Source organism: Eriocheir sinensis, chromosome 45 (genome assembly GCF_024679095.1).
Source record: "Eriocheir sinensis breed Jianghai 21 chromosome 45, ASM2467909v1, whole genome shotgun sequence".
Taxonomy (NCBI): domain Eukaryota; kingdom Metazoa; phylum Arthropoda; class Malacostraca; order Decapoda; family Varunidae; genus Eriocheir; species Eriocheir sinensis.
In genome coordinates this window covers 3016131-3037122 of record NC_066553.1, presented here as the reverse complement: position 1 = coordinate 3037122, position 20992 = coordinate 3016131, and the positions used below count along the sequence as shown (strand labels likewise).

General features: G+C 41.2%; 2 protein-coding genes across 6 annotated transcripts in view; both read left to right on the top strand.

Moving 5' to 3' along the window:
- The window catches only part of LOC126980881 (chloride intracellular channel exc-4-like), a 62221-nt gene extending 50860 nt beyond the window's left edge, over nt 1-11361 (top strand). The window contains exons 2-7 of one of the 2 annotated variants that reach the window (XM_050831242.1): nt 5706-5848; nt 6508-6670; nt 6905-7079; nt 7955-8094; nt 8240-8263; nt 8951-11361. In XM_050831242.1, the coding sequence (XP_050687199.1) occupies nt 5706-5848; nt 6508-6670; nt 6905-7079; nt 7955-8094; nt 8240-8263; nt 8951-9028 (723 nt within the window). In that variant the 3' untranslated portion in view covers nt 9029-11361. The remainder of the gene's footprint in view (nt 1-5705; nt 5849-6507; nt 6671-6904; nt 7080-7954; nt 8095-8239; nt 8264-8950) is intronic. The other variant, XM_050831244.1, reaches the window with a different exon arrangement.
- A 2960-nt stretch (nt 11362-14321) lies between these two features.
- Nucleotides 14322-20992, top strand: part of LOC126980879 (recQ-like DNA helicase Blm) — a 28992-nt gene continuing 22321 nt past the window's right edge. For 2 of the 4 annotated variants that reach the window (XM_050831230.1, XM_050831227.1), the window contains exons 1-4: nt 14322-14479; nt 18371-18528; nt 19695-19786; nt 20497-20666. In XM_050831230.1, coding sequence (XP_050687187.1) covers nt 18371-18528; nt 19695-19786; nt 20497-20666 — 420 coding nt within the window. In that variant the 5' untranslated portion in view covers nt 14322-14479. Of the gene's footprint in view, nt 14480-16673; nt 16843-18370; nt 18529-19694; nt 19787-20496; nt 20667-20992 lie in introns of those variants that run through there. The other 2 variants (XM_050831229.1, XM_050831228.1) reach the window with 2 other exon arrangements.

Here is a 20992-nt window from a genome sequence, read left to right as displayed (position 1 = left end):
ATCCCTCTCACTTTCCTTGTACTCGTGTGGACATCGTTTCCCCTAAAGTACCCACTCCTCCCGCACCGCCTCGCCACGCAGATAAGACGAGTGTTATCGCCTGCAATCGCTTGGCATCTACACACACGTCATCCCAATACCACGCTGCTGACGGAGGGAAGAGCCGTGTGTGTGTGTGTGTGTGTGTGTGTGTGTGTGGTTACCGTATATGGCATGGCATGACTGTGATAGAAAGCCACTCAGTTACCCACACCTACACACACCTACACACACACACACACACACACACACACATAACATTCCAATACTTCACAGGTGACGGAAGGGAATGATCATGTGTGTGTGTGTTCGTGTGTGTGTGTGTGTGTGTGTGTGTGTGGATGTTTGATATTCCTTGTTTAGTTCCATTAATTGATAAGAACTTCTGTAGGTATTTGGATAAGTTTCGTAAATGCTGATGTTTGCGTTCGTACATACCTCTTATACTTCCTTATGTTGTATGTAGATGTTGTCAGTAAACTGCACGTATCTTTCTATCTATCCATCTATCTACACCTGTTTGTGTTATATAGGTATGTGAGCCTAACTTCCAACACATAAACTTCCGAACATCTCATTGCTAACAAATAGAAGGATCGGATGTTTGTTTATAGGGCTTGTAGTATTATTTATAGATGTGATGAATTCCCTCCCTCTTCTACCCCCCCCCCGCCCCCCCCACACACACACACACAATCACCCCTCGCCGCCTCCTTCCTCTCTGTTCCTCCCCTTTCCTCTGATATTATGTGGCACAGCGTCCAAGTCTCTCTCTCTCTCTCTCTCTCTCTCTCTCTCTCTCTCTCTCTCTCTCTCTCAGTAAAAATGTTTGTGAAAAGAAATATATCATGCGTTGGTGGTGGTCCAGTTTTTTTTTTTTTTTTTTTTTCGGGGTGAGAGTGCCTGGTGGAATGTGTGGAATGCGGTTGGTTATTAGTGTGTGTGAGTGTGTGTGTGTGTGTGTGTGTGTGTGTACAGGGGGAGGTTGAAGGGGTTATAAGAAACGGTAAGCCTTTCTCTCTCTCTCTCTCTCTCTCTCTCTCTCTCTCTCTCTCTCTCTCTCTCTCTCTCATTATTCATTTTAACATGTGGCTGAATTCGGACAAACAAAAGTCGTCTGGGTCATACTTTCACTTTTCATGTTTTCCTCCTCCTCCTCCTCTTCCTTGCACCGTCATCCATCCTCCTCCTGTCTCCCTTTCTCCCTTCTTTTGTTTGTATATCCAAAATTTATCGTCCCTTTTCCTTCCTTCCTTCGTTCACGTCAACCTTCCTTAATTAAATATACACGTCTTAATTCCTTTTGTGGAAATTCGTCGTATGTGTGTGTGTGTGTGTGTGTGTGTTCTTTAGTGTATTTTTCGTCCTTGCAATTTTTTTTTTTTTTTTCCGTGTACATTTCCTTGCTGAATTCCTCTCGTCTTAGGCTTTATTAATTTATTCTTTCATTCTCGGTCTTGTTATATATAAGTTGACAAAGCTTTCGTAGGACTCACGCATTTCCAGAAGTTTTTTTTTCTTCCCTGGTGGTAGTTTAACCTTTCTTCTATACCATGAACCTAAAAAAAACAGGCATTAGAACATAAGTGATATCCATTTCTGCCTTTGAAGTTAGTTGGTGTGAGGGTTGGAAGCGTCTAACATTACCAACCGTAGTCTCTGCTCTGTTCCATTACCGTCGATGCGTCTGCCGCGTCACTGCCACTGGAGAGAGATTTCGCGCAACATTAGCGTCATGAGAACTGCATCATTCACGTGACAATTGTCTTCACGCAGATGAGCCTGAGCCTGAGTCCATCACGCGTTCAGTCAACTCGAGTGTGTCCCGTGCCTGTGAAACGGAAGGTCGGAACGCGCCGGCCATGCTTCGTTGCTCTTCATTACACACACACACACACACACACACACACACACACATTCCTTCTTTCCTTACCCTTTTTCCTTCCCTTCTCGTCCTCTCCTTTCCCCCCCTCTTTCTTCTCCTATCCCTTCTCTTCCTTTCCCTTCCCTTCTTTTATCTTCACCCTCTCCTTTCCCTTTCTTTCCCTACCCTACTCCCTCCTCCTTTCCCTTCCCTTTCCTTATCTTCCCCTTCTTCCTTTCCTTTCCCTCCTCTTTCTTCACTTCCCTTCCCTTTTCACTTCTGTTAACTCAGCAAGCGTCACTTTGGTGTGTGGAAGCAGTCACCGTAATGATCTTCGTGCTGGTTCAGTTCGGCAATTTTCTGTTAACAAACCCGTCGTTCGTCGCACCTGATAGCTAAGGTCGTGAGGGCAGCGTGGCGTGGAGTAACCCGTAGTATACTAGGTAACTCGGCGCGACTCCATCAGGCTAAGGATACGAAAAGAGAGAGAAAGAGAGAGAGAGAGAGACTGTTATGCTATGTAGATTAGTTTGTTTGTTCTGGTGATCTTGTTATAGTCTTGTTTATGGAGGAAAATAACGGTAGTGGTAAGTCGAGGCGTGAAGACCCAGAGAGAGAGAGAGAGAGAGAGAGAGAGAGAGGCCTGGGGTGGACACACTGAAGGCGTGGAGGGTTTTACCGGGGATCGTTGCTGCTGGAGTAAACTTTTTGTGGTGGTAATGCTGCCATGATGTGAAATATGCCAGTAGCTATTGCCAATACAGTGAGTTTACTCCTGCAATGAACCTGAATGGAAACACACACACACACACACACACACACACACTCACACACACACACACTCACTCACTCACTCACTCACTCACTCATACACTCACACACACACACACACACACACACACACACACTCTGAAATCAAACCACAGCCACGCAAGACCCGGTTACCATACTGGAATGCTGAGGTGCGTGTGAGTGCCTGAGTCAGTGAATGAAAGGTATGGCACGGACGAGTCAATGCGAGCCTCATCTGTAGCCCACCGTGACAGTAGCTGAAGATTCCAGCCTCGCATAAAGGTAGCCATGCAATCTTTGCGGATGGTAGCCCGGCAGTCGCTGTGGGGAAGAATGAGGACCATCTGGGGGCTGGTGGTGGCAGATGTAGCATGGAAGTAGTAACTAAAATCAGGAACGTCTTTGAACACCGTCCTGACTGTTTATTTAGCAAGACATCGTTCGCCGACGTGCTGCAAACAAGAATGCCGAGCGGCCGCGGCGGCCCTGCATGCTTGGCTGTGTCGGGCGGCGGCATCGGCGAGCAGGTCAGCATTCCCAGGTGTTGCGTAAGACCGGGACCAGCAGTGTTCCCTCAGCGGCACCTCCTGCCGCCGTTCTCACCAACATTGTTTCGCAGTGTGTGTGTGTGTGTGTGTGTGTGTGTGTGTGTATACACGCATAAACAGAGAACATGAACTTACTGTCATTTGTTTTGGTGGAGTAGCTTCGTGGTGCATGATCTGTTGCTTGGTGGTGCAGGCACAGCGACACCCCAGCTCAGGGTGAGCAGCGGGCCACACGGTCAAGGTTCGCGACCCAGGGTGGCGGCGGGTCGGCACTCGGCTGGCAGGGCGGCCCGTCTCGTGGGCGTGACCCAAGCCTCGGCCATGGGTGGTCCAGGGCGGCGGGTTGGCCGCGTTCCAGCTTCGTCCCAAGTGTGCCGCAGACAAGTGTTTCTCCGGCCAGGGTGACCTTCACGGCGACTCCCCGGTGGCCCTGCTGCCCTGCCGCACCTGCTCCTCCGCCCATCTGAGAGAGAGAGAGAGAGAGAGAGAGAGAGAGAGAGAGAGAGAGAGAGAGAGAGAGAGAATAGGCAGCTGGGTCCACGTAATCTTTCAAGGCCTGAGGACTGGGAGTGAAACGTATATGGCGCTGGGTGGGGAGGTGGCCTGTGGCGACAGGCCGGGAAGGGGGAAGGGGCCGCCGCGCCCCGGGCCGGCGCCGGATGTCTCGGCGGGGCAGCCCAAGCGGCGGCTGAGGCGTTTTAAGTATTTTTACAAGCAATGCCTTGTATGCACTTGTGCTGAACATGACTCCATGAAGGGACTTGTTCACCGCCTGGCCCCAAGCGCTGTGCTGCCACCCCGCATGGAGGCACGCCCACGGATGTAGTTTGCTGCACACACACACACACACACACACACACACACACACGTGTGTGTCATTCTGAGAAGACAACACTTTTGTGACTTCATCCCCAACTCAACCCTGGAACAGCTCTTGTGTGGACCGAAATGTTGAGTCTTTTTACACACACACACACACACACACACACACACACACACACACACACACACACACACACACACACACACACACACACACACACAAAGACTGCTTTTCTTAAAGATTATTATTTCGTATGCTCCTCAGGAAGAGGAACAAAGAAAACAAGATACTACTAGCTAGCTGTTTCGGTGGAAGTATAAAGTAAATACATAACACGGTTGTATATTCTTTTTCTTGTTGGTGGTAATAAAAAATCAATCGTCTGTGAGAAGCGAAGGGAACTGTATTTTTTGGCTGCTTGTTGTAGACTTCGTTGCTTGTGCAGTTGGAGAGGAGAGGAGTAAGGAGCGGCACCAACAGGATGTCTGGTGATAACACTTGTCACCGCTTCACCGTCAACACCGTTCCCTCCATCACCAGACGTTTATTTATTTATTTTATTTATTTATTTTTTTTTTTACAGGCATAAAAAACGGTAACAAATGTGAAAAAAGCCCGCTACTCACTGTTCCTATAAAGAGTTAGAGGAGTGGCCGTAATATAGGTCAATTGTGTTTGTTAGTGAAAATCGTGCTGTTTCCTTGTGTGTCGTAGGGCTTATAGAAGTTGTATGTTTTATTTTCTCATCAATAAATTAATGGACGTTGACAAGCTCGTGTGAGACCCCCGGGTGGATGGCGGGGTGTTGGTACCACTCAACGTTTACATCGTTTTGTTCGTTCACAAGTGATTTTTGTCAGTGGGGGCAGGCATGGTTAACAAATTTTCTGATCGTCTTCTCTTAACGTCAACAGGAACATTCATTAACAGGGAAGAGATTTACTCGTCATAATGAAGTTTAGTTCATTGGTAAATTCAGCAGCTAGCAGGGATCAAAATGTCTGATAAACTGATAATTTAGGGATCAGTAGTCTGTCTGGGAGTCTTACTGTATGACTGACAGCGCTGTGTTCTGCTCATCATATCTCGCATGCTTAGCTTAGCGTGGTAAGTATGTGGCAAGATAAGGCTTGTGGGCCGTGACATCTTAGTTTAAGGCAGTTAAGTAAGTTACAGTCTACAGATACCATCATTTTAGTTCACTGAATGCATCTAAACCATTTTTTATGAGCTTCAGCACTGGGTGAAGGATGTACTACTAAGGTGAACTTCTTTTATTTTATTTATTTATTTATTTATTTTTGTGTGTGTGTGTGTGTGTGTGTGTGTGTGTGTACAGCAGAGGAGACAGTGCAAGGGCGTAAAAAAAAAAAAAAAAAAACAATAATGAAAAAAAAAGCCCGCTACTTTCTGCTCCTAAATAGAGTTGAGTGGCCAAAAACAGAAGTCAATTTCGGGAGGAGAGGTGTCCCGATACCCTCCTCTTGAAAGAGTTCAAGTCGTAGGCAGGAGGAACTACAGATGAGGGATTACAGATTGTGTCCCAATATCCACTAAATATGTTGTCTTAATTCTTCCTTATAATTTCACCTGCGCTAGCCCGTCAGTAGGTACTCATTGTCATCCTTTCTTCCTCCAGGCCTCCACCATCGATGGGCGACGGAAAGGTGCTTGTCTGTTCTGCCAGGAGTACTTCATGGACCTGTACCTGCTGGCCGAGCTCAAGACCATCTCCCTCAAGGTCACCACAGTGGACATGCTCAAGCCGCCGCCAGATTTCAGGTACCTTGTTAACGGTTTTATTTACTGCATGCAATAAAGTGGATCATTGTAGGTCCAGAGGTTGGTGATGATTGAGAAATATTATAAAGCTGCAGAGAAAAGATTGTTTAATAAATGAGGAGGAATGTGTGTGTGTGTGTGTGCATGTTCTTAACTAGTTGAGTTCTACAAGGCTTATATCAAGCTCATTATGTCCAGTCTTCTAAAAGTATTGTATAATGTTATTCTTTAAAACTGTAATTGTTTTTGCCACACGACTTTTTTTGATGCACACGATGTCTGTCTGTCTGTCTGCCTTTGCTTAGTTGACATCTGATTTCATTACATGGATATACAGGGGTCAGTCTCATGTCCATGTTATCCCTCCCTATTGTTAGTATTGGGTAATTTTCTTTTTTATTTATGGCTATTGCTCCCCTGAACCATTTTTGCAGTAAGGTTAGATGGCATCTCTACTTTCTTTTACAAGGAAGTACCTACATATTTAGTTCTTCACATTGTGTCAGTAAATTATTATTATTCATGTTTCCTGGTTTTCCTTCCCCATTGATGAAGACATCTATGCCTGATTTGCCACCAACATTTCGTTCTGCAAATTCTTGGCAAATCATCTTCACCTGTTGCAGGATCACTGATCATGATTGTATTTTTTCTGACAGGTCAAATTTTGAGGCCACTCCTCCTCCCATCCTGATTGACAATGGCTTGGCAGTTTTGGAGAATGACAAGATTGAGAGACACATCATGAAGAACATCCCGGGTGGCCACAACCTCTTTGTTCAAGATAAGGACGTCGCACAGAGGACAGAAAATGTGTACAGTGTAAGTGTTAAACTTTTTTATTTAGTGAGTCAGTTTGTTATTTTGAAATCCTTTGATGATGTTAATAATATATCACATCAGACTCCTTACAGGTAGTGAACAAATGCTTTAAATACCGTCTTCCAAACTTGTCAAGAAATCTTTGTATTGTGTTCTGACATTACAAACAGGATGGACTTCATCATTTATGTAAGGTTTGTGTTTTGTCTAACAGTGTTTTACTTTCATTTCCAGAAATTCAAGCTTATGCTTCTTAAGCGTGATGACAACTCTAAGAACATCCTGTTGAACTACCTCCGCAAAATCAATGATCACCTTGGAGAGAGAGGGACAAGGTTCCTCACCGGGGACACAATGTGCTGCTTTGACTGTGAGCTCATGCCCAAGCTGCAGCACATCAGAGTGGCCGGTAAGGTTTCTAGTCATTATTTTGTGGAGCCTTACAAAGAAACTAGTTTAACCTGGTAGCAGCGGGGATCATGTTTCTTAATGGTCCCTCCAAGCGAGAAAAATGAGAAAAAATCACCCCTCACACAAACCATTTCATAATATATATCAAAGCATTTGTGAACAGATTATGTATCATCTATTTTGGGGGGTTTATATCATGGCACAAACTTGGCCCGTTGCTGCTATATGGTAAAGCCACAAATTTGGCCCGTCACTGCTACCGGGTTAAGTATTCTTTCTGCCGTATAATTGTGGAATTAATTACATGGCATATGTGAAAGAATTTATAAGTGTATTGTGAAAGAATTTATAAGTGTATTGTGAAAGAATTTATAATGAAGTGTATTGTGGAGGGAGTTGAGAGTGAAATTCAGTAGTGGTGCATCAGGCTTATAATTATTGTGTCTGATAAAGGCAGCAGAATGGTAAACAGCCAGGAGGAAGCCGGTAAATTTATGAAACTTCTTGAGAATAATGCAGAGTACAGCATGAAGAGAGGGTGTCAGTCACATGCCAGAGGAAAATAATGAAGAGTAGATGTGTTGCAGTTTCAGTGACTGGTTGTTTGTACATCAGTTACTATCCTGAAAGTTTTGGTGGTCTGCAAAGAATTAAAAAAGGAATGGATTAACATTGTGGCTGAGGTTGGGGAGCTGTAAAGAATAAGAACATAAAAAAGTTGACAATTCCAAAACAAAACAACGTGCAATTTGTCAAAGAAAATGACAAATCTTCTGATATTTGTTACAATCTAAAAGTCAACACCAGGATGAATATATAACAAGTGCAAGGTGTGTCTCTATGCCTTGGTACTACTAAGTAATTCATTTTCAGGGAAATATTTTGCCGACTTTGAGATCCCTGAGGAGCTGGAGCACTTGTGGCGATACATGTTCCACATGTACCACCTTGACGCCTTCACACAGTCCTGCCCAGCCGACCAGGACATCATCAATCACTACAAGCAGCAGCAGGTGTGTAATGTTACTGTGTGAAATTAAATCCTCACTAATTTCTTGCTCCATTATTTGTTCTATTCTGAAATGCAGTACTTTTGTGCAGAGTATCTCTTTGAACAGCAACATACTTAATTGATGCTCATTTATTCTTTTCTAATAGTGGAGGATCTGTCCACTGAAAGAAGTAAGGATATGGGAAGGGCTGCCCTGGACTGAAGGTAGCTAGAAATTGATATGAATATACAGTACCCTCCCGAGTTTTGCTCTTGCTTCTTTCCGCAGGTATAGCGCTAAACTCGCGGATCGCGAAACTCAAGGTATTGAAAACACTGAAAAAGCGTTTACTTGTTCCGGCCCGTGGAGAAGCTGACTTTTTTTCCCACTTTACTCCCTTGTTATCTCAAAATACGTACCGTGTAAAAAGGAAGAAAATGTGAAGAGAAAACGGGTTGTTTTGAAGTTGCAGCTGAAGGCAGCTGGCTGCCTTGCGATTGGCTGACAGTTCTGAATACACGCTTGTGATTGGCCGAGTCCGATGACATCATCAACAGCGCTCATCCAATCAGCGGCTTCTAACTATGACGAAACCAAAGCATTGTGAATCTGAAGGCATCGTTGACAATTATATTATTAGTTCGTAGGCCATTAGTGCGCATCTCTGTGCAACCTTGGTTGCCAATAGCCCCAATGGTTGGAGGAAAACGGCCAGTGTGACACCGTCTTAAGGAATCGCGCGTGACGGCGACGATAGGTAGACGTGACCCGTACATGTCAAACCAAAGCGAAAGTTGGGATGGTAAGAATTTAGGATTGAGCGCGAAACTCGAGAGAGTACTAGACAAATAGAGACTAATACTTTTCCTTCCCCCAGGGCACCAGAATGAAGAAGCACGAAGAGCTGGAGACCCCCACCTTCACCACCTCCATACCGGCCACCATCCGCCCCTGAGCACACAACGCTGTCTTCTGAAATCAGCTCCCAATAATTTTTTTTAATGCTTCAAGGTATTTGAGTTGGTGAAAGGCAATAACAGATTAACTTTGCTCAACATTTTTTGATACAAGTGATCTAACAATATTTCATACTGTGATTAATATGCAGATAATTTCTTCTCTTGATTTATTTTGTTTTATTATTTTTTACTTTATTGCATTATTTTTATCGCCAGTTCAGTTCATGTTGGAGTTAATCTTATTTTGAGAGTGGCTGAATATTGCCTCTCACCAGACTGAAAACACAAAATATCTTGTAGCACTTTTGATATCCATTAAGGCAGTAGGTCATAACAAGATTGCTAAGCATTTGTGATGAAAGTCACAAATTTATATTGAAGAATTTGCTATGATCATAATGCAGACCACTTTTGTACCTATTTGAGTGGTGTCAAAGCAATTAAATGTTTAGCTTGTGCCTTGTTTAGTCATTACTGTTTATTGTATAGTTTCAACTATTTGTCATTACTCTCCTGAATTCATTGTCATCTCAGCTTTTTACTCCTTGAGGAGGAAGTGTTTATGTACCGTACCTCTAGGCTACAGTGTGTGAGACATTTAGGATTCAGATAGGATGTTTGTGCAAAATTAACGCCATTGCAGGTGTCATTATGTGATTACTTTACAACACAGGGGAAGGGAATTATTCTGTTCCATCTGATTCTGTAAATACTGACACTGCATATTCCCTGCAGAGAAATATTTTGTAGAATTTTTGTAAGCTTACCAGTTGAATATGTCTCTAATGGACAATTTATTTTTTGTTTTTCTTATTGTTATTCTATTTCATTTTCATATTCTTCCCTTTTTTCTGCTATCATGGAGTCATTTAATGTGTGGGAAGAGGCAAGTTGTAAAAAAGCTATTTATAATTTGCTCTTCCGTTACTTCCATTGTTGTCCAGGCCCTTGAGAATGGCAATATTATTTATCAACTGAAATGTCAGATTTATACCATGCAACAATATTTATATTGCATAGGATTCATAACTATTGTTTATCATTTTTCCTCCATGTCTTTTGATATCAATTTCTTATGGAGTAAAGTGTGTGAAAATTTAATACCTTTGTTTTGTTATTATGTCTGGCCAGTTAGAATTAGAATATGGACTCATGTCATACTTCTAAGAAATTAAATAAAAATTAGGTATGGAAGTAAAGAATCATAGGCCAGAAAACCAAGCAGATGGAATAAATTTGTGCATGATTTTATTTACATTGAAAGCGTGGTACTATCTTCCTGAAAACATGATGTGGATTTCTGTCTGAATCACAAATACTTTCTTGATGTCCTTGTGCCAGTTAACTATTATTATCACAAATTATTTTAAATCATATTCCAATAGTACTCTGAATATATTGGATCACTGCAGCCTCTAGAGCTACAGTGTTATCTTGTTGATTACCAAAATTTGAAGCCATTAAAAAGTTTTATTACATTTTTGCTGTGATCAAAGACTTTCAAAGCTGATTTTTTTGCTTAGAGATGAAGTTGGGATCACCGTGGGAATTTTTTTTTTTGGAAATCTATTGACCACAATTCAAAATAGTATAAGAACCACCATCACTGACCACAAAGTGCATCATCGAATATAGTTTGTTGCTCTTTGCCTTGGTGGTCTGTCTTGTCACAATATCTCGTGTTGCAAGACATGTTCAGGTTTTCAAAGGATCACAAAATTACATGAAATATTCCTCAGTACACACATCTACTGATAAGTTGTATTAATTAAGTTGCTATTTATATTGATAGTTTGGGCATAGCAAATGTGAATAGAATATGTCCCAGCAGTTTAGGAAAAAATAGTTTCAAATAGTTTTTTTTAATATTGATGAGCAGGTTATGTTTAGTTATGTAAAGAGAAACAGCCAGGTGTCTCGCCAAAGAATGAAATTTGAATGATGCCACACTATTTCACGGCAGTGTTTGACTGTGCAGGGATGCGAAGTGGAAGATCAATTTGGCTTAGTATTGTCAAGACCAAAGTCAATAGGTGTGAAAATGTAGTAATTGGAGTCTCATTAGTGGACCTCATCAGTTCCCAAGATCTGTGGCTTTAAATCTTCCCACGGAATGTATTAAACTTTTGGTGGAATGTATTTAAACTATTGAACTACAAAATTTGGAAGATGTTGAAGCATGGATTGTTCACGGAAAGGTGTTGTATACTGTACATGATATCCAGTTGAGGTGCAGTATGATTGACATGTGTACCACTTGAGCTCTTGTTGTAATGGCTCGTCAATTTTCCAGTTCTTAAGAAACATAAATAATATATTGTAAATGAAATGGGGAAAGTTTCTTTTTAGTTACTCCTTAAATCTCAAGAAATTAAATGTGGGAATGCTTTTTCTTTCTTTATTTATTTCTTTATTTCTTTATTTATTTATTTATTTATTATTATTATTTTTTTTTTATTTATTTATTATTATTATTATTTTTTTTTTTTATTATTATTATTATTTTTTTTTTAATACCTATATGTCTCTAAAATATTGCCGTGACTGTGTGAAGGAGGTGCTTATGGAGCCCAGAGTCAGGCCTTGAGGGGAGCCTTTTTTTGTAGCTGGTTACTGTTTGCCTTGTATCCAACCCTTGATTGAAAAAATCAGGTGTCAGAGATGAAAGGAATAGAAAACAAATTAGCACATTTACAATAACTGGTGAAGAGAAAAGTAACATGGAGAAGACATTGGACATATATACATACATATTTGGTATCAAAAGAAAGCAAATCAAATGTATTAGTCATAAATAGGAAGAAATAGGGTTGAATACTAAATAAAATAAATAACATGTATGATAAGGCGCTTCATATCGGTTGATTTATATAGTGAAATGATTATATAAAAATTAGTAACTTTTTATATAAATATCTTAAAATGCTTTTAACACAAGATAGTCAACATATTGAAGTGTTCATATATGAATTTTTATGCAGATATATGAATTTTTCTGGTCAAGCTCGAGCAAAAACTACTGAAGCTAGGAAGGTGTGCTTGGTGGCAAATGAAAGCTATACTATTAATACAGAATAGTAGTCAGAAAAAAATTGGAAAACACTAAATAAACAAAAAAAAGTTATAAGCAAAAAACTAGGACGTGTCCAAATCGCGGCAAAAGGGCCGAAAAACAGGCTATTTTGTGACGGCTCGACGACAAACTTGGAATCGAGCTATCAAAAAATCTTGCGGGATTTTCCACTGGCAAGGAGAGGTAAAGGTAAAAGAAAAACTCCTTTAACCTTCTTAAGGCTTTACTCAGCAATAAACCCAAGGTGTATAAGTACAAAGGGAGCAGCTGGAGCCAATTAACTGACCGTGAAAAAAAACCTAAGCTAGCTATGTATCGAAGCTTCGAGATAGGCAACACATGTGACCCATGGAGACCTATTACAACCTAGTTTACATGAAAACTATTCACCACACTCCACTTCTTAAGAATATACATCGATATTATATGTGTCAAGCCTATCCAGGACTTTCCTTATCCTGGTAGAACGCCTGAGTACTCCAGAAAATTGAAGAGTTGAGGTGACTATATCCAGGGCCAGGGAGAGCCATCACTGGGCCCTGGTAGGCTGGTACTATGAGTGTCATTGGGCCCCTACCATTTGGCGAGCGAAGTGAGCCCATCCAGCTGGGGGGATCAGGATTTTAGAATTTGACTGGCCCCCTTTGAGACCGGGCCCTGGTGTAAAGATACCAGCTTCACCCCCCTCTCACGGGCCCTGACTATATCATCATGCAGAGTGGCGGACAGACGCGAGTGGCACTGACGGAGGCCCGGAGGGTGGACCGCCCCGCTGCAGCTCAAGGGACGGTTGTTCTTGACCACTAGCTCGAGGGATCTCCCCCGGAATAAGTGTGGCAGGTGAAGGCCCTATCCGACACCCCGAGTTCTCCACGCCGGTCGATCTCCGCGAATATAGAGTTCTTTGAGCTAATTATGTCTTGTGGAAACGGTACGTAGCTTTCCTCCCATCCGGGGCTATAGGTAGGCTACGGCAGTGAGGGATAGCAGACCCAGCAGACATCCGTTTCCACCAGAGGATCTGACGGGGTGTGGGACTGCAGCAAGACATACACGATTGAGGATTGATTGATTGATAGTTTATTGTTGCAGGTAAACAACAAGGGAGAAGGGAGGAACATGCCATCCCTACCCCCAGGCAGGACAGAGTAAGCCACGATGTTAATGAGTATCCATTATCCATTAGCAGACCTCCTAGGAAAATAAACTAGTCTTTCATGAAGTTTGAGGAATCTGAGAACAAACCGCATATTTTTGCAAAATTTACCGATCTTTCACATTGTTCATTGGTTTGATGGTGATAGGGAGTGGAGTGAGTCACAACAACACCCTGACACAGATTGAACGAGGCATGACCTGGGTCCTGGGTTCCTTGTCTGAGTGAACCGAAGATGGACAAAATAGAGAATATCTAGGGAACAATACGAGATATATGACACTTTGAACATACATTTTTTTTATCAGGACATGGTAAGACAAAGGGGAAGTTAGCTAGAGTATTCAACAGTCATTACAACGAGGTATTTGTTCTTGGTAGAGGAAAGTGTGGCCCTATATGAAGTCATGGCACAGGTGAGATTAGGAGGTGGTCTAAAGAATTTGGATCCTTAAGTAGCCTACCTATATAGGCATTCTACCAACATTAGAAAATCCCAGATAGGCTTAACATATATATTTTCCATGTCTGTATTTTAATCTTACGAGGGGGGCGAGTGTGGTGAATAGTTTTTTAATGTTAACTAGGTTGATGAGTTTTTTTTTTTTTGTACCTATACACAAACATTCAAATACATCACTGAAAATAAAGTCGATCTTCACGCAATCACGAATTAACAATGCGCAATTCTACCTCCACGGATGGATTTTAGGGAGGGGTCGGAGCGAAGCCAAGGCCCAGACTGCCTCACTTCTGTGACGTCATGCTCTCTCCTTCCATTCTTCCTCCAAGGTCGTTACTTAGAACCTCGCTTGAATACTTACTGCACTCGCAACCAGGGTTGGAGTAATTGTAATTGTAATTTAATTGAAATGTAATTAATTACATTGAGGTATGTAATTGTAATTGTAATTGGATGTAGAACTTAATGAAGTAATTGTAATTATAATTAATTACATTATAAAGTAATTGTAATTTAATTGTAATTGCGAAAAAAGTAAGTCATACTAAAATTCTGATAATCCTTGTTTTTACTGCTATGGTGGCAAATATGTAAATACTGTATATGATGAAGTATGGCAACCCTTACTGGACAACCTACGTATTATACGAGAATCAGACGCGTCCACTGTTTCCTGTTTGGTGGACTGGGACATATTTCATGGCTTCCTAGACCGTCATACGGCAAAGTCCTCCTCTTGACTTTCTATTGTAAAGGTAAGAAAGACATATTGTACAGTAATCTGTTCCCTGATGAATGATATGATGACTGTAGTAGCTGAGATGGTGATGATAGTTCATTGGATGATGTCATGATGAAATTATGTAATAGTGATTAGTGGTGATGGTGCACCAGTGTCATAGTAATAGGCTAATTTGTTGGAAAGTTAATCGCTGTAGGTGTAGGCTTGTGCTGATAGGAAAGTAGTAGTCTAGTAGTACAGTAAAGTAATGATGGTGAAAGTAATAGCAAGATGGTAATGTCAAAAAAAATAATGATGACGATCATATAGCAGTAACAGGGAAATAATTATGAAAAAAATTGATGATGCTGAATTGCTGATCTGGTGATGCTGGTGATAGTAATATTAATAATAATGGTGACAAGTATTTTGACTGTGATAGTAGAAGGCATATTTTATTGATAGTGGTGAGTAGTACTTATGATACTACCATACTACTATCCTTCTTTGTCTATCTGCCCCTCTCTTTGTCTGTCTGTCTGTCATTCTGTCTCCTACCTACCCCCTCATTTCTTCGACGTTCTCTCTGTCTGTCTCTGTGTGTGTCATTATGTCTCTCCCTCTCTTCTCCTTTCTTCCTTCTTTCGACCCACACCCTCTCTTCATCCTTTGCCCTCACCCTATTCCCTCTCTCCATTTCCCTTCCCGCCCTTCCTGTTTATCTGTGTATGTATAGCACCACTGCCCCAGTCCCCACCACCTACTGTACCACCCCTTCTCCCTCCCCCTCTGCCTACCCGTTTAGCCTACATCCACCCCTCTCTCTATGGTCGGCTAGATTTCGATCGCCGATAGAGTCGGTCTGTCGGCTCCCTGCTACGGGCCACCTATGGCAAAGGCCCGTGCTCCCTCTTGCAAGAGGGTGGAATCTCCCCCCCCCCCCCCCTCTCTCCATTAAAAGAAACTTTTTATTCAAGAATAAAGATGTAATACTCCCGCTCTGCAACAGTTTAGTCAGACCCCACTTGGAATATGCGGTACAGTTTTGGTCTCCCCACCATGCAAAGGATATAGCTAAATTAGAAGGTGTTCAGCGTCGGGCAACGAAAATGATCCCTTCCTTGCGCAACAAATCCTACGAAGAAAGGCTTTCTACCCTTAACATGTTCTCTCTTGAGAAACGTCGCCTCCGAGGAAAACTGATCGAATGTTTTAAAATACTTAATGGTTTCACGAATATAGACAGATCAACATTGTTTCTGATCGATGACACTTTGCGCACGAGGAACAATGGCGTAAAACTCAGATGTAGACAAGTAAATTCAGACTGCACCAAATTTTTCTTCACCAACGTTGTAGTGCGAGAATGGAATAAGCTTCCACCATCAGTGGTCCAGTGCAACACGATTGACTCCTTCAAAAATAAGCTCGACCGTCACTTCCTTCAACGTAATATTAACTAGAGTAGAAATGCAACGTTTTGGAGTCTTCTGATGAATGTAAAATCACTTAGGTTTAAGGACAGACCACCAAGTCTGGACCATGGGGTCTGTGTGGTCTGATTTTCTATGTAAATCTATGTAAAATCTCTCTTTTCAATAAATGACAACAGCACGATGCTAGTGTTTTTCTTTTCAACCAAAGCTTACTGTTGGAAGCTGAGTAATTATAATTGTAATTATAATTGACTGTCTTATTGTAATTGTAATTGAACTTCACATGAGTAATTGTAATTATAATTGCAATTTAAAGTTTTAATAATGTAATTGTAATTTGAATTGTAATTACTCCAACCCTGCAGTCGCAACCTTAATTTCTAAGACGCAGTCATTTGAGGACATGGGTAACGAAGAAGATAACAATAGATGATTGAAGTAAAACAAATAAAACTAAAGGATAAATAATTCCCGATCTTATTAGTTTCATGGTGCTTCCTACACATGTATTAATAGTTGTATAATCACATTCTTCCCTGCCTGGGGGTTGGGATAGCATGTTCCTCACTTCTCCCTTATTGTTTACCTGCAACAATAAATTATCAATCAATCAGTTATTTAATTGGGTATTATTCTAATGTTTGCCCATACTCACCCCTCGCAACCAAAATTGGCTAGGGGGCCATTGAGACTGCGGGGAATGCGGTGATAAAGATGAAATGCGTCGCAAATGCATAGTTTTTGAGTCATGGGGGGTTGAAAAATACCCTAGATGTAGGGAAATTCCTTACAATTGGGCTCTCGCGTGATTGTTGACAAGTGTGCGGAGTGACGGCCACGACTCGCGCCAAAAACAACTCGCCACATTTTATCTTCGCGGCTCCACATGGCCGGCAGAGGTGTGCTGTGCTGATAAACTACACACCTATTACACTCACCCTAACGCTCCTTCCCCGCCGCTGCAAGTATTTAGGGTCGCCATGGACAGGCTGGGGGACGCGTGGTGCAGGCCGCGGCGGTGACCTTTTTCTTCCTTTGAGGTTTCCGCTTCTTATCGCTTCTTACAGGTCCTCCTTGGTTCTTCTTCACACTTTTATACTTCACCACGTACACTTTGTTACTTCACTGCTCATACCTTTTACTTCACTGCTCAGGTACTTCACTGCTCACACTTAGTTACTTCACTGCTCACACTTAGTTACTTCACTGCTCACACTTAGTTACTTCACTGCTCACACTTAGTTACTTCACTGCTCACACTTAGTTACTTCACTGCTCACACTTAGTTACTTCACTGCTCACACTTAGTTACTTCACTGCTCACACTTAGTTACTTCACTGCTCACACTTAGTTACTTCACTGCTCACACTTAGTTACTTCACTGCTCATACTTAGTTCCTTCACTACACACACATAGGTACTTCACTACACACACATAGTTACTTCACTGCTCACACTTAGTTACTTCACTGCTCACAGTTAGCTACTTCGCTGCTCACACTTAGTTACTTCACTGCTCACAGTTAGTTACTTCACTGCTTCATTTAGTTACTTCACTGCTACACTTAGTTTCTTCACTACACACACATAGTTACTTCACTGCTCACACTTAGTTGCGGTAAAGGTCCAATATAACTCCGGCGCCTTAATTTTGGTCTATTTTCTTCCAAACCTTCACAAAACCCTTTGTATACATATAATACATTAGTAAAAAGTGGCAGACAAATGCCACCTACCCTCTACCCCCAACAAGCTTGGGGACCTGTGGGAATGCGGGGTGTTCGGGTGGGGAGATGAAAACGAGTAATTTCTGGGGAGTAAATTTTCAGAATCACTTAAACACTCCGGCAAATAGGTTGGGCTGCGTGTTCTAAAAAAATAAATAACCACACGTGGTGAACCTGGTCTCACATGCGTGGGCTAATCGCTAACCAAGCGTACCATCGCTAACCAAGCGTACCATCGCTAACCAAGCATACCATCGCTAACCACCCTAAAACAGCCATGTGCCATGACTCAAGGTCATCGGGGCTAAGGCTGAAAGGGCCTTGAAATTGATAATGGAAAGTGATCAATTTTCGGGAAAACGTCAGAACATTGCCGTACGGGGAGAACCATTTTCTCTATGCACCCCTGACCTTTAGGGGTTAAAGTTTAGGCTGTGCAATATACACCGGATCACTTTTTATGCCACAAAATATGGTACTTCTCATTCTTTCTGATGCTTTTCTTTGGAAGCTTAGAAACAGAAGGGTAACAAAATAAGATGCTGAATTCAGCTGTAACAGATTTTTTCCCTTTTTGTCCACTGCAGTTTGTCTAATTTAGTAAGATATTCATATTGCTGCTTTTTCCCATGTTATGCTTTTTGCTGCATCTTAGACGGTCTTGTATTGAGGGAGAGGATCCTGTTGAGAAGTGATTGATGAGTCTTCTAAACAAACAGTTTTTAATCTTCTCGACTTATAATGAATTTTTTTTCTCCAAGATGTCTCAGTCCAGATGGAGAGGAGCAAAACGCCTTTCCCCTCGTCAACGACGTCTCAATGACTTCTTCTCGCGCTCTCAAAGCAGTCCAAATCAAATGAACCAAAGAAGTTCATTGGCTAACATTAGGACTGCGGCTGGCCGTCCAGTTGCTGCTGTGTAAGTAGGCTGATCTGTTGCTAGTAACTGGATAACTAGGGATTCTTGATTCATGTTCTTGCTTTTAAAGGCATCAAAATATTATATAAAGAGGAATTGTGTTTCAGTGATATCACCATGTCCCATGAATAAGAAATAACATTTATGATAATAAGCAATGTTTTCAAAACATTTTTGTAATCTTGCCAATGCCAGTTATTCATGTTTTTACTGTTAACCCGACGTCGGCGTCACTGTATGGAAAGGGTTAATCCTCTTTTAAACCTCTTCATCCTCTTCTAAACCTCTTGAAAGGAAATGGAAGAGGATTAATCGTCTTCCATTTCTTCTTAACCCCTTCCATACTGTGACACTGACGTCTGCATGACCGTATTGAAAGGGTTAAGATTTATATTTATTTAGATATTTTCATTGAATAGTTTTATGAACATGGTGCATGAATTATTGTCCTTATTTTGCTTTACATTCACAGTGCTCCAAAATATGTTTCAGAACTTTGATTAGAATTAGAATGAGTACAATTAATTTTAAGCAGTATTGCTTACTATTGTCGGTTCACCGGAGTCTAAAGTGTGCATTATCGTGCAACGGCAACCTGCAGCCACACAGTGTGTCCGATTTTGTGGATTCTGTATGCTAGCCTACGGATAGTAAACAGCTGTCAGTGTCAATAATATGCAGGCAGCAATAACAAATACCATCACTTATGGTCAATTATGAGTTAAAAGTATTAGTAATGTCACAAATAGCTGTTTTGTTAATTTACAAGATTGCTGATTATGATTATTAAACAGCCTTGGCGCTGTCCACCACCAAGAAAGTTAGTAGGCTTTATATTAATAAAACAGCTAATTTCAACATTACTAATATTTTTCTAAATCAAAATCAACTGTAATTGACGGTATTTGTTATTGCTGCCTGCATATTATTGACACTGACGACTGTTTACTATGCGTAGGCTAGCATATATTATCCACGAAATCGGACACGCCGTGTGGCTGCAGGTTGCCGTTACGCGATAATGCACACTTCAGACTTGGGTGAACCGACTATAGGATGTCTACTTCAATTCACGAAAAGTATGTTGAAAGGCTAAAGAATGCACTAGTATGTGGCATTATTTTTTTTACATAAATGAACATTCTATTAACTTTTGTTTTTTGCAGGTCGCCGTTAGCAGGTCCATCCAGGACAAATCTTGAAGATGATGATGATGATGATGATTTTCAGAACATCAGCATTCCAACATATTTTAAGGGTAAACTCTAAAATGTGTTTTCCTTTATTATCACTAGCCTCATGTTGTTGGTCCTGTTGTCACTTTAATTATTATCATTGCAGGAAAATAGCATCTATGCTGTGGCACTATCATAACTAACGGGGTCTTCTGAGTGATCTGCTGACAAAAATCTCAAAACAGAGGGAAAAGTTTTCACCCAAACCTCCAGTACATTGCATTAACTTACATGGTGCAGATTGTAAGTCTCATTAATAGCGGTTTTGCACACATGACCTTGGTGACTTTAAACAGCAAAGTTAGACCTTATGAACCTTATGCACTTAAATCATTGTTTTTTGCTCTTTTGTCAATGATGGACTGAAGTCAGTGAATTGGAGTCAATATTGTACATGGAACATGCAAGGTTATTCTTGGGACTCAAAAGTTTTATCTTGGGTCCTCCATACAAAGTGCCAAGGGGTTTAGGTCTCAGGAAAAAATCCTACTGTATTCCCTGACAGAGTGGTGGGCTCTTTGCTGCCCAGTAGGGGGTGGACAGTTCGTCTTTTTATGGAAGGGCATGCATTTGATGGGCTAATTGTATCTGATGATGTTTCTCAAAGTTTAGTTAGGTCAATGTGGATTTTCATGTTGGGCTACTTTAGGGTTATTTGGCATGAAGTGTTTGTGGGTAAATCATGCTCTTCCAGAAATATATTGGTCAATATTTTTAATAAAAAATATTACAGCAAAGTCTGTGGAAAAACATACAGTGAATAAGAAAGCCAAAGAAGAAATTGATGAGGAAGACGAGAAAACTGTGCAAGCAATTCGTAAATCAACAAGTCAAATCATTGTGTCAGATGATGATGACGACCTTGAAGAAACAATAGAAGACTCATCACCCATTAAAAAACAGGTGTGTGCTTGTTTCTGTGACTGTCTCTGTGTCTCTGTTTAGTCTTATTTTGTATTATACTACATACCTTTATATTTTCTTGTTTATGCCACATGTCCAGTAGTTGTGGCACCATGACTGCATACCCCTGTAAATCAGTCCATTCTTTTTGTTTGCATAAGCCTTTTATTATTACCTGCTTGGTGAATAGGATAAGTGAATAGCTACTTTAGTGTAGAGCTAATGTTCTTTTGAGTATTTTTTGAGGGTGTAGTGTTCACACAATTTCAAGAATATATACATTCTGTACTTTCCACTTTCACATAGATGTAGATGGATACTGAATG